This window comes from Schistocerca cancellata, chromosome 3, assembly GCF_023864275.1.
Source record: "Schistocerca cancellata isolate TAMUIC-IGC-003103 chromosome 3, iqSchCanc2.1, whole genome shotgun sequence".
NCBI lineage: Eukaryota > Metazoa > Arthropoda > Insecta > Orthoptera > Acrididae > Schistocerca > Schistocerca cancellata.
The window spans coordinates 689,841,423-689,856,051 of NC_064628.1; the positions used below are offsets into that span (position 1 = coordinate 689,841,423).

Here is a 14,629-nt window from a genome sequence, read left to right on the forward strand (position 1 = left end):
TATTTACTTGTTTATTAATGAGTTTAACTTTTACAATGGCATCGGGAAAGCAGATGCAAAACCCATGTGTGGCACCAGGAATGGCTGCATAGGAAACTGAAAAGTGAACATTATATATGGCCATAGCACCTGACTTTTAGAAATTTCCATATATGGGCATAGTAGTGAAAAGATTACATGTGGCTCTGGCCACCACTTCGTGGTAGCACTGCGAACTCAGGAAATAAAAGACCATTTTTTTGGTGTAGAAATGATGTGATAACTCAATTTTGTTCTTCTATTGATTCCTTCATTAATTCGTTCTCCAGGAATTCCAGAAAAGAACTAATAAAATGGCTTGCCAATAACCTAAATCTGCCAAACATATGACCTACAATCCCACATTATTGTTACAGAGTTTACACAACAGTCTCTTATCCTACCGCACTTCTTCACAAGACACACAAATATTCAGCCAAGAGTACAATGATGTAAATTAATAGTCACATAATTGATTTTAATCTGAGGAAAGCAACATCATTTAGCTACACGTATCTAAATATGTAAGCAGTTTGCATCCCCCTCTGCAACCAGACACACACACACACACACACACACACACACACACACACACACACACAGAATTTGTGCAGCTGCGTTGTCCCAGCAGGACACACAATGAAAGGTTTGCATTTTAGCAGGTGGGTTGGGGTGAGAGGTTGTGTGGGTTGGGAGGCAGGAAGTGGGACGGCAGGTAGGGATGGGGTAGATGACAGGTCAGAGGGAGGCAGCCGGTGTGCAGGATAGAAATGTGGGACAGGGAGGCAGCAGGTGTACGGGATAGGAATGTGTGACACAGGCACTGGAGCAGATGAGTTTGTGCACCACATGGTGGTGGTGATGATGTGAAAGCATGGATTGGGAAGGGGTGGTTGGACAAAGGAGGAGGAGATTATTGTGTGGGTGCAATGGGTTAGTGGAAATTGAGGCAAGGAGGATTACATAAGCAAAGCATGTGTTGCAAGGGTAATTCTCATTTGCATAGAACAGAACAGAACAGCCGGTGCTGGGTGAGGGATCCAGATGGTACAGGTTGTGAAGCAGCCATTGAACTCAAGCATGTTGCGCTGAGCGGCATGTTCCACCACTTGGTGGTCGATGCATTGCAGGAAATCCAAAGAAAGTCCATCATACATTACCGTGTGTTAAAAGAAGAATTGAGTGGATGGCCATCAGGTCCTGTATGTACAATGCCAACAAAAACTTGGTCTGGAGTCACTATGTGTGGATTCTCTAGCCTCACTGGAACATCTATGGCCAGCTCCGACACTAGAGGCTTCAAAGGAGCAAGTGTTCCACTCGTGAGAATTACACAGTGAGCACCCTGCTCCACCAATGCCTGCATCCTATATTATGGAAAAAATAAATGCAAATAAAGTAACAGAAATAAAACAATTTATGCCAGTATTATTCCTGTTTCATAATCGGCAATAATTAATTTACTTTCAATAACTTTATAGAGCATGGTCAAAAATATGGAAATACCAAAAACACAACACATTGCATTGTCTAATATGGTGTAGGAAACCTGTTGGCATTCAAAACAGCTTACAGCTATCTCAGACTGGTTAAATACTTGTTCTGTATGGTTTTCAAAGGAATCTTAAAACATCCTTCCTGCAGAACAGAGGCAGCTGACATAATGACAGTGTAGGTGGATATCGATCTCACTGCCTTCTGTCTAAAGCAGACCACAAGAATTTACCAATATTGTGATATGAAGACTGCTGGCCAGGGGAGATGCAATAACTGATGCTAGTGCTCACAAAACCAGTCATGGACAATCCGAGCTGTGTGAACAAGGACCCTGTCATCTTGGAACACAGAATTACTATGGTATGGACCTGGTCCTGCCAACTGGTCACATAATCCTTGGCAGTAATGCGTGCTTGCAGAGTACTTATGGGGCCCATGGAATGATACAGCTGCTCAAATAATCATAACTAAACCCCAGCCATGCTCCACTCTCAGAACATGCATAAACATGGTCAAAAGTTGGAAAAATTGTGAAACAAGACACATCTGACCAAATGAGATTCTTCTATTGCTCCACAGTCCTTATAGCTACGAGACAATGTTTTCCTGTTACGGGCCTCTGCATCACCGATGAGTGGTTCTGGAATTCCAATTTGCCTTTGCAATTCCCTGCTTATGGTACTGACAGGGTTTGTGAGTGCCACGTCCAGTTTTGCAGTAACTTTTGCAGCTGTCATACTCTCATTTTTTGTCAGATCCTTTTCAATGACTGTCTGTCAGGATCACTCAACACACACTTCCAATTGTGATGTGGCTTAGCAGATGATGCTTTTCTGCATGTGGTACAAATCTTCAGTACAGTGCCTCTTGAAGCACCAAACACTTCAACTCCTTTAGTTACAGAAGTATCCACTATATGAGTGCCAACCATTTGCCCACATTTGAATACATTTAGCTGTTAACATATAGTACTCACAACTACACAGAACACAGTTTTGCCTACAACTGACACTTGCAGTGTATTGTGCGCATTGTACAGATGCCCTTCGTGGTCAAAAATAATAGTGCAACCTGTATGCTTGATTAGCATCTACATTTATGTCGAACATGCATGTCTTGTGGTGTCTGCACATTTCTGTCCAACCCCTGTATGTAATATTGTGAAGAAGCCTAAAAGTTATGTACCTATCGCTTAGAGGACACAAAACCAAACAACCAAGTCACATAACTGTGTTACTTTTAGTTACAGAGATATCGTTTATCACTTCAGGTTAGGGGTCAGATCACAGCAGTGATACACCACACACTTCTGATAGCATCTTATAATAGTCCATCAATACAAGAGATGGCCTGCGTCTATAGACTACCTTCCTCAAGCTTAGACATGGCTAATCTAGCCCAACAAGCACAGTGAGATCAGCCTGGACTAAGCAGCTGCTGATTTACTGGAAATTATATGTTGCTTGCAATATCTAGTAGATCATGCACATTATGAGATCATTCAATGGCTGCATAATTTTTCCATGATCTACATGTATGTGTTCCAAGTTCTGAGAGAATTTTACTTTCTACTGACATAGGGCTTGTCTTTTTTAATGTAATTTTGAAATCATTATTATACGACAGCCTCTCAAGAGGAACAATTTCATTTGAATCTGTCCAAGCCTGCTAGGCACAAGACTTTCTTTTTTTATTAGTGTATGCATCTCACATGCAGAATGGTACATTACCTTCTTGCCAGTTTCACAAAATGCTGTTTGAGAATTTCTGCCAATTGCCTTGTAGTGCACATTCTTGCTAAATGTACAATTTTGTTGAAATTAAAACACAGCGCAGTACACATAATGAGAAACTACAAACTGAACAATTTAGAAAGCAGTACTGGGAGAGTAGGTTAACACACAAAATTAAATGATCACTAAAGTAATATAATCAAAAGCATTCAATAGAGGAGAGAGAAACCTCTTATATAACTTATAATGAAAAATTATTAAATCAACTGCAGAATAGATGAAAAGAGGGTCTGGAACTGTTGATCTTGGTCTGAGCTTGGCCTATTAGTTTTAGCGGTTCATGTGTTGAGTGATAGTGCCATATCTATGAATCGTTTAATCTTAGCATGTTGGAAGCCATTGGATAACTGGAAGATAATTTTACAATACTGCTTCAGAACAAATCAGAGTATCTCTCTCTTCTTTATTTTTTCCTGCGTAATTTAAATTAACTGTATTTATCGCCTGTCACCATGATGTGTTGTTATGACCCACTATCAGCTCCTATGTGCTATCTATGTATGTACACAAACTTGTTTTACTTACAAGATGTATCTAATATGTTTCCAGCTGCATTGTAAGGTCACCAAAACCCATTAAATACAAACATATTATAAATACGTGTGTGTGTGTGTGTGTGTGTGTGTGTGTGTGTGTGTGTGTGTGTGTGTGTGTGTGTTTTCCATATCACCACCTGAACCACTGGACTGATTTCACAGAACTTGGTACACATATTCCCTATTGTCAGGCAAAAATCGCTGTGGGCATAAGAATGATGAAAAAATATTTATCGCTTACTACTATTTCGCTGTTCATGCAGTATAAGTACTGCATGAGGCATGATGTTATAACTTATTACTTCTTTACTACTAACTGTATTTGTGACATATTTTACAAACAGTACAGACATAATCCACTGAGTGCAAGTGCAAAATTATATCATTGTGTGACACAGTCAAGAGGATGTGATGTTATAAAGATTGAGATATGTGAAAATCTGCCACACCAAGCATGACATTTAAATTTATTACTTCTTTGTTACTAAAGCTATTTGCAATAAATTTCACAGACAGTATCCATGTATGCCTCTGAATGTACAGGGTGACAATTATTGAACTATATGAAAAAAACATAAATTAGTTGCAAAATATAGTGCGCACTCACTTTATTCAACATGTAAACATCATTACAGATATTCAAATTAGGTTATGACATGTTCTATATGCTTGCCCTCATTGGTGATGCTGTGGTGCAGATGAATAGCAAAATTCTGTATGACCTGCTGAAGTGTTGAAACACCAATGCTGTCAATGATGTCCTGAATGGTTGTTTTCAGCTCAGCAATGATTTTTTGGTTATTGCTGTACACCTTGCATTTAATATAGACCCACAAAAAGGAGCCGCATATGTTCAAATCTGGAGAATATGGCAGCCAATCGAGGCTCATGGCATTCACCTCTGGGTACCCCACAGCCAGAATGCGGTCCCCAACGTACTCCTCCAGGACATCCAAAACTCTCCTGCTTCAATGGGCTCGAGCTCCGTCTTGCATGAACCACATCTTGTCAAAATCAGGGTCACTTTGGATAATGGGGATGAAAATGTCTTCCAAAACCTTCACATACCGTTCAGAAGTCACCTTGCCATCAAGGAATATCGCACCAATTATTCTGTGACTGGACATTGGCCATCACACACTCACCTGTTGAGGATGAACAGACTTCTCAATCATGAAATGCAGATTCTCAGTCCCCCAAATGCTCCAATTTAGCTTATTGATGAACCCATCCAAAAGAAAGTGAGCTTGGCCAATAAACCAAACAATGCAGCGCATACTATTTTCCATCTTGCCCTGCGACCAACTGTGCAGTTTGAGCATCCTAATGCAAACTGTTCTGAAGTTATGATGATTTTTTTTTCATGTAGTTCAATAACTTTAACCTTGTACCTACATGATCATCAGGATCGGGCTGTGATCATCAGTTCAGCCAAGGCCCTACAAGGGCTGTAGCACCAAGGAGTAAGTGAGTAAGTAAGTAAGTAAGTAAGTAAGTAAGTAAGTATTCTGGAAACAATCCCTCAGGCCAGTAGTGGTTGCAAGCACTTTCAGAGAAACTGTGGAAGGAACTCCATCACAATGGCCAGAGAACAATTTCAAATCCCCTGTTCTCAACTTAAGAGCCCAGTGTCGTAACGTAGTACTGCGCATCACTCAGTAGTAAGGATGTAAGAGCATACTTATACAGATAAAAATATATGCAAATTTTCCTTAAAATATAAAATATTTTGCAAATAGTCCAAAATTGAATATTTTACTGTAATTAATGACTATCAGCATGTTTCTTCAAAATTCTACATATCAAGATGACTAACATTTAATGCAGAATGCTAAATGGAATCTCACATGAAGAGAGGGCATGAAATAAGTGATGGCTGATTAGATGTATGCCTACTTGCAGAATGACAGCTATGATAGAGACTTTTACAAAGATATAATAGCTTTCCGCACCTTGATGTACATTTTTAAATCTCTAATTACATACCTCCCTCTTGTTGTTTTGTTGAATCACTGACATTTGCCTCACTTCCCAAGCCCCACTCCCTTCCCCCCACTCTCTCTCTCTCTACCCCTTTGGAATGAGATATGTGAAGCAAGTTGGTGCAGTTGCAGTTAAGGAACTAGACTCTATTTAAGAGTAGCAGGGTTCAAATACATATATAGGTTTTCCATGGTTTCTCTAAGCCACTTCAAGTGAATTATTTGCTAAGGGCATATCCAATTCCTACCACCCACATCTGCCTCAAATGACCTACATGTTGACCAGATAAACCTAAACTGTTCTGGATCACTCTTTCACAAAATGCCATCAGTGATATTTAATGGGTGTGTCCAGTACTAATCCATTTAGCACTTTCTTCAAAGTTAAAATCATCCTGACAAAACAACCAAACAGGTATAAAATCCCAAATGTTAAAAGATGTTTTTTTTTCACAAAGCAAATTATTCTGAAAAATGTAATAAACTTACCCAAATCCAGGACTGAAGCACCAATAATTTATCTGCTTTCCCTTGTTACTTGTCAGATTCGCTGTTCTGTTAGATAACCAAGTATCTGTCTTGCTCTTAGTTGACTTGAATTCCTCATAAGTTATAAAGACCTACACATAAGGGTAACATTACATTATGACTCATTTCACATAACATATGCATCTGACTATGTCACATACTAACAGACACAAGGAGCAATAGAGTGCTTTAAAACTGAAAAGTCATAATCTGTGCCATGATTAAAACCCAAGCTGAATAAACCTCAATCACAAACTACATTTTTATCAATGGGAAATAAAGTGCAAAAACCAAGACATTTTTGTTAAACAACAATGGTGATATAAAAATTATTCAAAATTTGCCATAAAAGGAGATTTCAATCTTTTCCTACTGAAAACTTCAAAGCCTGCTAGCTTTATAAACACACAGATCAATATTGACAAATAGCAAAATTCATAAATAACCCATTTCACATAATTTATTTCTTTTGAGCTGTTGCACAGTTTTATCAAGAGAGAACTAAATTGTAACATAGATCACAAATCAGGCAGATGCTGATATGCTATGCATAAATCATCAATATCTCATGGTAGAAGACATTCAGAGAGATACATGCATATTCATCACTCTTAAAGCAACATTTGGAACTCTTCAGACTGTTTCAGGCTTGGTCCGACAACTAATTACTTCAAAAATAATGAAAATTTACTGGCACCATGTTTACATGTGACACAGAGGCAAAAATCAAATTTCAGAAGCTTGTTTTTTTTTCTCTCTCATGTTTAAATGTTAGGCATGAATCAATTCTGTTAGTCGAATTAAATATCAGTTTGCAAGAATCAGTTGCTTTACACGACTTTCATCTGTTAATCAGCTGTTCTTGTTTTGGCAGTAAAATTAAGTGAGATCATCAGTATTTTCAAAGCCAATACCCACCACGACAGCATAAATTTACATGCCAACTAGTACTGCAGATGATGAAAAGATTGAAGGAATGTATGATGAGACAAAAGAAATTATTCAGATAGCTAATGGAGAAGGTAGATGAAAATTTAATAATTATGGTGGACTGGAAATCAATAGTACGAAAAGGAAGAGAATGAAAAATATTAGGAGGATAAGGGTTGGGGGACAGAGATGAATAAGGAAGTTGCCTGGTAGAATTTTGCACAGAGCATAACTTAATCATCACTAACATTTGGCTTAAGAATTATGACATTGGAAGGTTCCACGTTGTACAGGGTGGTAACAAACAGCCTTAAAAGTCTGTAACAGCGTTGCAGGAGAGACTGTGCTGAGAAATAATTAAGAAAAAATTCAATATGTTTCACCGTTTCAGAGTTATTTAACATTGAAGTTAGCCAGTCAGGTCGAAACTTGTACACATTCAAGCAGCCTGCCAGAGGTAGTGCCAGCAAACATGTTCTTTATTTGGTTTCCTCAAAGAAAACATACATATCTTTTGCTCACCTAGCTTAAATTTATCACTTCCTAAAAAGGCATGCTTTAACTGGTAATATGAGCATTATAACAAGTGGTAACTCACAAATCCACAAATGTCTGTGCATTACCACATTTTAGCATGTGCAAGTGCTTGAATTTGTGTTCACTGACCTGACTGGCTAACTTCAACACTAAATAACTCAGAAACTCTGCAATGTTTCAATTTTTTTTCTTAACGATTATTTCTCAGCACAATCTCCCTTGAACATCCTTACAAACTTTTCAGATGCTTCTAATCACCCTGTATAATAGTAAGACGAAAATTTCATGATCAGATTTTAAACTGTGCAAATTTTCCAGAGGCAGATGTGGACTCTAAGCAAAATTTATTGCTTATCAACAGCAGATTTAAACTGAAGAAATTACAAAAGGGTATGAAATCAAAGAGATGGGACCTGGATAAGAGGTTGTTGAGGCTTTCAAAGGGAGCATTAGGTGACTACTGACTGAATCAGGGGAAAGAAATACAGTAGAAATGAATGAGTAGCTTTGAGTGATGAAATAGTGAAGGCAACAGAAGTCAAACAGGTAACACAAGACTACTAGAAATCCTTGGACATCGACAGGAATACTGAATTTCTATATCTACATCAATACTCTGTCAACCACTGCGAAGTGAATGGCAGATGGTATGTTCCATCATACCAGTTATTAGCATTTCTTCCCGTTCCATTCACGTATGAATTGCACGAAGAGTTATTGTTTAAATGGCTCTGTGTGATCCGATTATTCTAATCTTGTCTCCAAAATCCCTATGTGAGTGATGCATAGGAGATAGCAGTATTTCCTAGAGTCATTATTTAAATCCATTTCTTGAAACTGTTAGTAGACTTCCTCAGGTTAGTTTATGCCTCTTTTCACAAGTCTTCCACTTTAGTTTCTCCAGCAGCTCGGTAACACTCTCCTATGGGTCAAACAAACCTGTGCTCATTTGTGCCACTCTTCTCTGTATATGTTTAACATTCTCTCCCCCCCCCCGTGTTAGTCCTATTTGGTATGAGTTTTACACACTTGACCAATATTACAGAATGGGTCATATGAGTTATTTGTAAGAAACCTACTCTGTAAACTGATTGCACTTCCCCACAGTATTCTACCAATAAACTAAATGTATCACCTGCTTCACCCACAATCGAGCCTATGTGAGCATTACATTTCATATCCCTACAAAGTGTTGCACCCATGTATTTGTATGAGTTGTTTGATTCCCAATTTGGTTCTTTAATACTTAAGTCATAGGATACTACATTTTTCATTTTGTGAGGTACACAATTTTACATTTCTGAGCATTTTAATCAAGTTGCCAATCTTTGCACCACTTCGAAACTTATCAAAATCTGACTGGATATTCATGCAGCTTCTTTCAGACATTACTTCATTATAAGATAACTGCATCAACTGCAAAACGTCTGGGGTAGCTATTAACATTGTCCATAAGGTCATTAATATACAACATGAACAGCATGAATCAGAATACAGTTCCCTGGGGCACACTTGAAATTCCTTCTACACTTGACGATGACTCTCTATCCAAGACTATATGCTGCATCCTTCCTATCAAAATGACATCAGCTCAGTCACAAATTTCACTTTATACCCCCACATAATCAAACTTTTGATAATAGACGTAGGTATGGTACTGAGTCAAATGCTTTTCAAAAGTCAAGAAATACTGAATCTACCTGAATGCCTTGATTCCAAGCTTTCAATATGTAATGTGAGAAAAGTGTAAGTCAGGTTTCACATGATCAGTGTTTTCGGAATCCATGTTCTATTCAAGATACCTCATTATGTTTGAGCTCAGAATATGGTCCAAGATTTTACAACAAATCAATGTCAAGGATACTGGATGGCAATTTGTGGATAACTTCTAATTAATGAAAGGATGAAATATAAAAATGCAACAAATGAAGCAAGCAAGAGGGAATACAGACATCTAGAAAATGAGACAGACAGGATGTACAAAATTGCTAGAGGACAAATGCAAGGCTACAGAAGCTTGTATAATAGGAGAGCGATAGATACCATCAATAGGAAAATTAAAGAGGCCTTTGGAGGAAAGAGAAGCAGCTCAGATGCAAAACCAAGACTAAGCAAGAAGGGAAATGTGAAAGGTGGAAACAGTATAGAGGGGCTACACACAGGAAATGAATTCTATGGCAATATTAGAGAGGGTAGAAGAAGTAGCTTAAGCTGAGATGGGAAATTCAATACTGTGAGAAGAATTTGATGGAGCACTGGAAGACCTAAGCCGAAACAAGGCCTCTGGAGCAGATGATGTTCCTTCATTAACTACCAATATCACCGAGAGAGCCAGCCATGACAAACGTATTCCATCCAGTGTGCAAAATGTATGGGACAAACAACATACCCTCAGACTTCAAGAATAATGTAATAATTCCAATTCCAAAGACTTCAGTTGCTGAAAGGTGTGAATATTACTGAACTATCAGTTTAATAAGCTTTGGTTACAAAATACTGACATGAATTATTTACAGAGGAATGGGAAGTTGGTGGATGCTGACCTCAAGGAAGATCAGTTTGGGTTCTGAAGAAATATAGGAACTTGTGAAGCAATACTGACTGGCTACGACTTCACCTGGGAAACAGTTAAGAAAGGTGAACCTATGTTTGTAGCATCCACTGGTTTAGAAAAAGCACTTGGTAATCTCGAGTGGAATTCTGAAAGTGGCAGAAACAGACATTATTAACAAGAGTTGAATGGCATGAAATCGAAGCAATGGTTGAGAAGGGCGTGAGACAGGTTTGTAGCCTATCCCCAGATTTAGACCATCTGTACACAGAGCAAGCAATAAAGGGAAAAAAAGGAAGAATTGGAGATGGAATTAGAGCTCAATGAGAAGAAATCATAACTTTTGAGGTTTGCCAGTGACATAATTCTGACAGAAACAGCAAAGGACTTGGAAGAGCAATTAAACAGAATGGACAGTGTCTTGAAAGAATGATACAATATGAACATCAACAAAAGTAAAATAAGGATAATGGAATGTAGTCCAATCAAATTAGGTGATGCTGAGGGAATTAGGTTAGGAAACAAGACACTAAAAGTAGCAGATGAGTTTTGGTATTTGAACAGCAAAATAACTGATGATGGCTGAAGTAGAGAGGATATAAAATGTATACTAGCAGTGGCAAGAAAAGTGTTTCTGAAGAAGAGAAATTTGCTAACACTGGGTAAAGATTTAAGTATTAGCAAGTCTTTTCTGAAAGTATCTGTACAGATTGTAGTCATGTATGGAAGTGAAATATGGACAAAAACAGTTCAGAGAAGAAGAAAATAGAAGCTTTTAAAAGGTGGTGCCACAGAAGAATGCTGAAGATTACGTGGGTAGATCACATAACTAATAAGGAGGTATTCCACAAAACTAGGGAGAAAAGAAATCTGTGGCACAACCTGACTAGAAGAAGGGATCAGTTGATAGGACACATTCTAAGACATCAAGGAGTGACCAATTTAGTACTGGAGGGAAATTTGTGTGTGAGTGGGGGGTCGGGGGGGGGGGGGGGGGGTAAAAACTGTACAAGAAGACCCAAGAGATGAATATGCTAAGCAGGTTCAAATGGGTTTCATTGGGAGTAGCTATTCAAAGTTGAAGAGGCTTGCACACGATAAGAGTAGTATGGTAGTATGGACAGCTGCATCAAACCAGTCTTCAGATCAACAACTATGACTAACACAACAACAACAACAACAAATCAATACCCCCATACCTTCCTTTTTTTATAAAAAGAAAAAGAAAAAAAGAAAAGAGAGAGAGAGAGCGTATAATGCTCTTACAGATGTCAGTGACTATGTAAGGAGGAAGGAGGAGAAGATCAGTCAAGAAAGATGTTTAAAAATCTTATCCACATGGATTGCTGAATCTGAAACTGTTTACTACAACCACCTACATCACTCACATTTGGTGAAAAACTGTGAGAAATGATCACTTGTGGTACATTACTGCACTCCAATTTGGGGACTGGAGAGTAGAGTAGAGTAGAGTAGAGATAGAGAGATAGAGAGATAGAGAGAGAGAGAGAGAGAGAGAGAGAGAGAGAGAGAGAGAGAGAGAAGAGAGCAGGTGGTGGTGAGGGAGGTGTAAAATTACAAGTTCACCAGATGTACTAAATACAAAATTCCTCCCAATCAGTTAGATTTTGGTAAATAAGCAAAATATATCAGCATTTATGTAACAGGTTGGTGCATAAGTTCAAAGTGTTTTTGTTTTGCATGTTGGTTGCTATGGGTTATTTTACATAGGGTTGTAGAAGCATTATTCACTAGGGGTAAGATTGATACTGCCTACAGGAAAATTAAACAGACCTTTGGAGAAAAGAGAACCATTTGTCTGAATATCAAGAGCTCAGATGGAAAACCAGTTCTAAGCAAGGAAGGGAAAGCAGAAAGGTGGAAGGAGTATATAGAGGGTCTATATAAGGGCGATGTACTTGAGGGCAATATTATGGAAATTGAAGAGGACGTAGATGAAGATGAAATGGGGGATATTATACTGCATGAAGAGTTTGACAGAGCACTGAAAGACATAAGTCGAAACAAGGTCCCGGGAGTAGACAACATTCCATCAGTACTACTGACAGCCTTGGGAGAGCCAACCCTGATAAAACTCTACCATCTGGTGAGCAAGACATACCAGACACGTGAAATACCTTAGACTTCAAGAAGAATATAGTAACTCCAACCCAAAGAAAAACAGGTGTTGACACATGTGAAAATTACCGAACTATCAATTTTATAAGTCACAGTTGCAAAATACTAACACGAATTCTTTACAGACGAATGAAAAAACTGGTAGAAGCTGACCTCGGGGAAGATCGGTTTGGATTCTGTAGAAATGTTGGAACACATGAGGCCATACTGACCCAAGAACTTATCTTAGAAGAAGGAAAGGCAAATCTATGTTTCTACCATTTGCCAACTTGGAGAAAGTTTTTGACAATGTTGACTGAAATACTCTCTTTCAAATTCTGAAGGTGGCAGGGATCAAACACAGGGACTGAAAGGCTGTTTATAATTTGTACAGAAACCAGATGGCAGTTATAAGAGTCAAGGGGCATGAAAGGGAAGCAGTGGTTGAGAAGAGAGTTGGACAGGGTTGTAGCCTAACCCCAATGTTATTCAATCTGTATATTGAGCATGCAGTAAAGGAAACAAAAGAAAAATTCAGAGTAGGAATTAAAATCCATGTACAAGAAATAGAAACTTTGAGGTTTGCCAATGACATTGTAATACTGTCAGAGAAAGCAAAGGACCTGGAAGAACAGTTAAACGGAATGGACAGTGTCTTGAAAGGACGATATAAGATGAAGATCAACAAAAACTAGGATAATGGAATGTAGTTTCATTAAATCAGGTGATGCTGAGAGAATTAGATTAGGAAATGAGACACTTAAAATAGTAGACGAGTTTTGCTATTTGGGGAGCAAAGTAACCGATGATGGTCGGAGTAGAGAGGATACAAAATATAGACTGGCTATGGCTAGGGAAGCGTTTCTGCAGAAAAGATATTTGTTAACAGTGGGTATAGAATTAAGTGTCAGGAAGTATTTTCTCAAAATATTTATATGGAGTGTAGCCTTGTATGGAAGTAAAAGATGGCCAATAAATGGTTTAAACAAGAAGAGAATAGGCACTTTCAAAATGTGGTGCTACAGAAGAATGCTGAAGATTAGATGGGTAGATTATGTAACTAATGAAAAGGTAATGAATAGAACTGGGGAGAAGAGAAATTTGTGGCACAACTTGACTAGAAGAAGGGATCGGTTGGTAGGACATGTTCTGAGGCATCAAGGGATCACCAATTCAGTGTTGGAGGGCAGCATGGAGGGTAAAAACCATAGAGGGAGACAAAGAGATGAATACACTAAGCAGATTCAGAAGGATGTAGGTCATCATAGGTACTTGGAGATGATGAAGCTTGCACAGGATAGAGTCGCATGGAGACCTGCATCAAACCAGTCTCTGGACTGAAGACCACAACAACAACACCATGGTTTTATTTACTGATTGTTATTTTTTTATTTATAGTTCACTGTTGCTATTTGAATTCATCTATTGTCGTTTTGTCATCTGGAGGTAGTGAGTGGAGCTGTGGATGCTAGAAAATGGAGTGCCAAGTGGAGAAATAGGAACATTTCCGACCTATTCTTCTGTTTGAGTTCAATAGAGGGGTGACGGCAGCAAAGGCGGCCAGAAACATGTGTTGTGTATGGGGATAATGTCGTCAGACAGAGCACAGCAAGAAAATGGCTTTCTTATTTTAAAGAGGTTTGTTTCAATGTTAGTGAGTCTCCACATTCAGGAAGACCTTCAGGGTTTGATGAAGACCATTTAAACACATTAATCCACAACAGTCCATGTCAGTGCACTCAAGAACTGGCAAATGTGTTGAACTGCGATCATTCCACCATCGTGCAACATTTACATGCAACAGGGAAGGTTCAAAAATTGGGTGTATGGGTACTGCATGCTTAAGCTAAAATCACAAAAATCAGTGGGTGGCCATAGTGCATCTCTGCTTATTCATCATCAATTGGTTCATGAACAACACCAACCATTCCTATCCTGTATCGTTAATGGTGACCAGAAATGGTGTCTTTATACTAATGTAAGGAAAAGAAAGGAATGGTTCAGACCAAACAAAGCAGCAACTCCCCATACAAAGACCAGTGCACATCCACCAAAGGATGACTATGTAGTGTACTATAAATTGCTTTCCTGAGGTGTAACCACTGCTGCTGACATTTAGTCTTGACGTCTTGCAGATGA

At 38.5% G+C, this 14,629-nt stretch overlaps 1 protein-coding gene across 1 annotated transcript in view; it reads right to left on the reverse strand.

The window, feature by feature from the left end:
* Positions 1-14,629, reverse strand: part of LOC126175674 (regulator of telomere elongation helicase 1 homolog) — a 100,138-nt gene that overhangs the window by 67,676 nt on the left and 17,833 nt on the right. Inside the window, exons 8-9 of the mRNA XM_049922598.1 lie at positions 6,316-6,446; positions 1,179-1,385 (exon numbers count right to left, since the gene is read on the reverse strand). Coding sequence (XP_049778555.1) covers positions 1,179-1,385; positions 6,316-6,446 — 338 coding nt within the window. The remainder of the gene's footprint in view (positions 1-1,178; positions 1,386-6,315; positions 6,447-14,629) is intronic.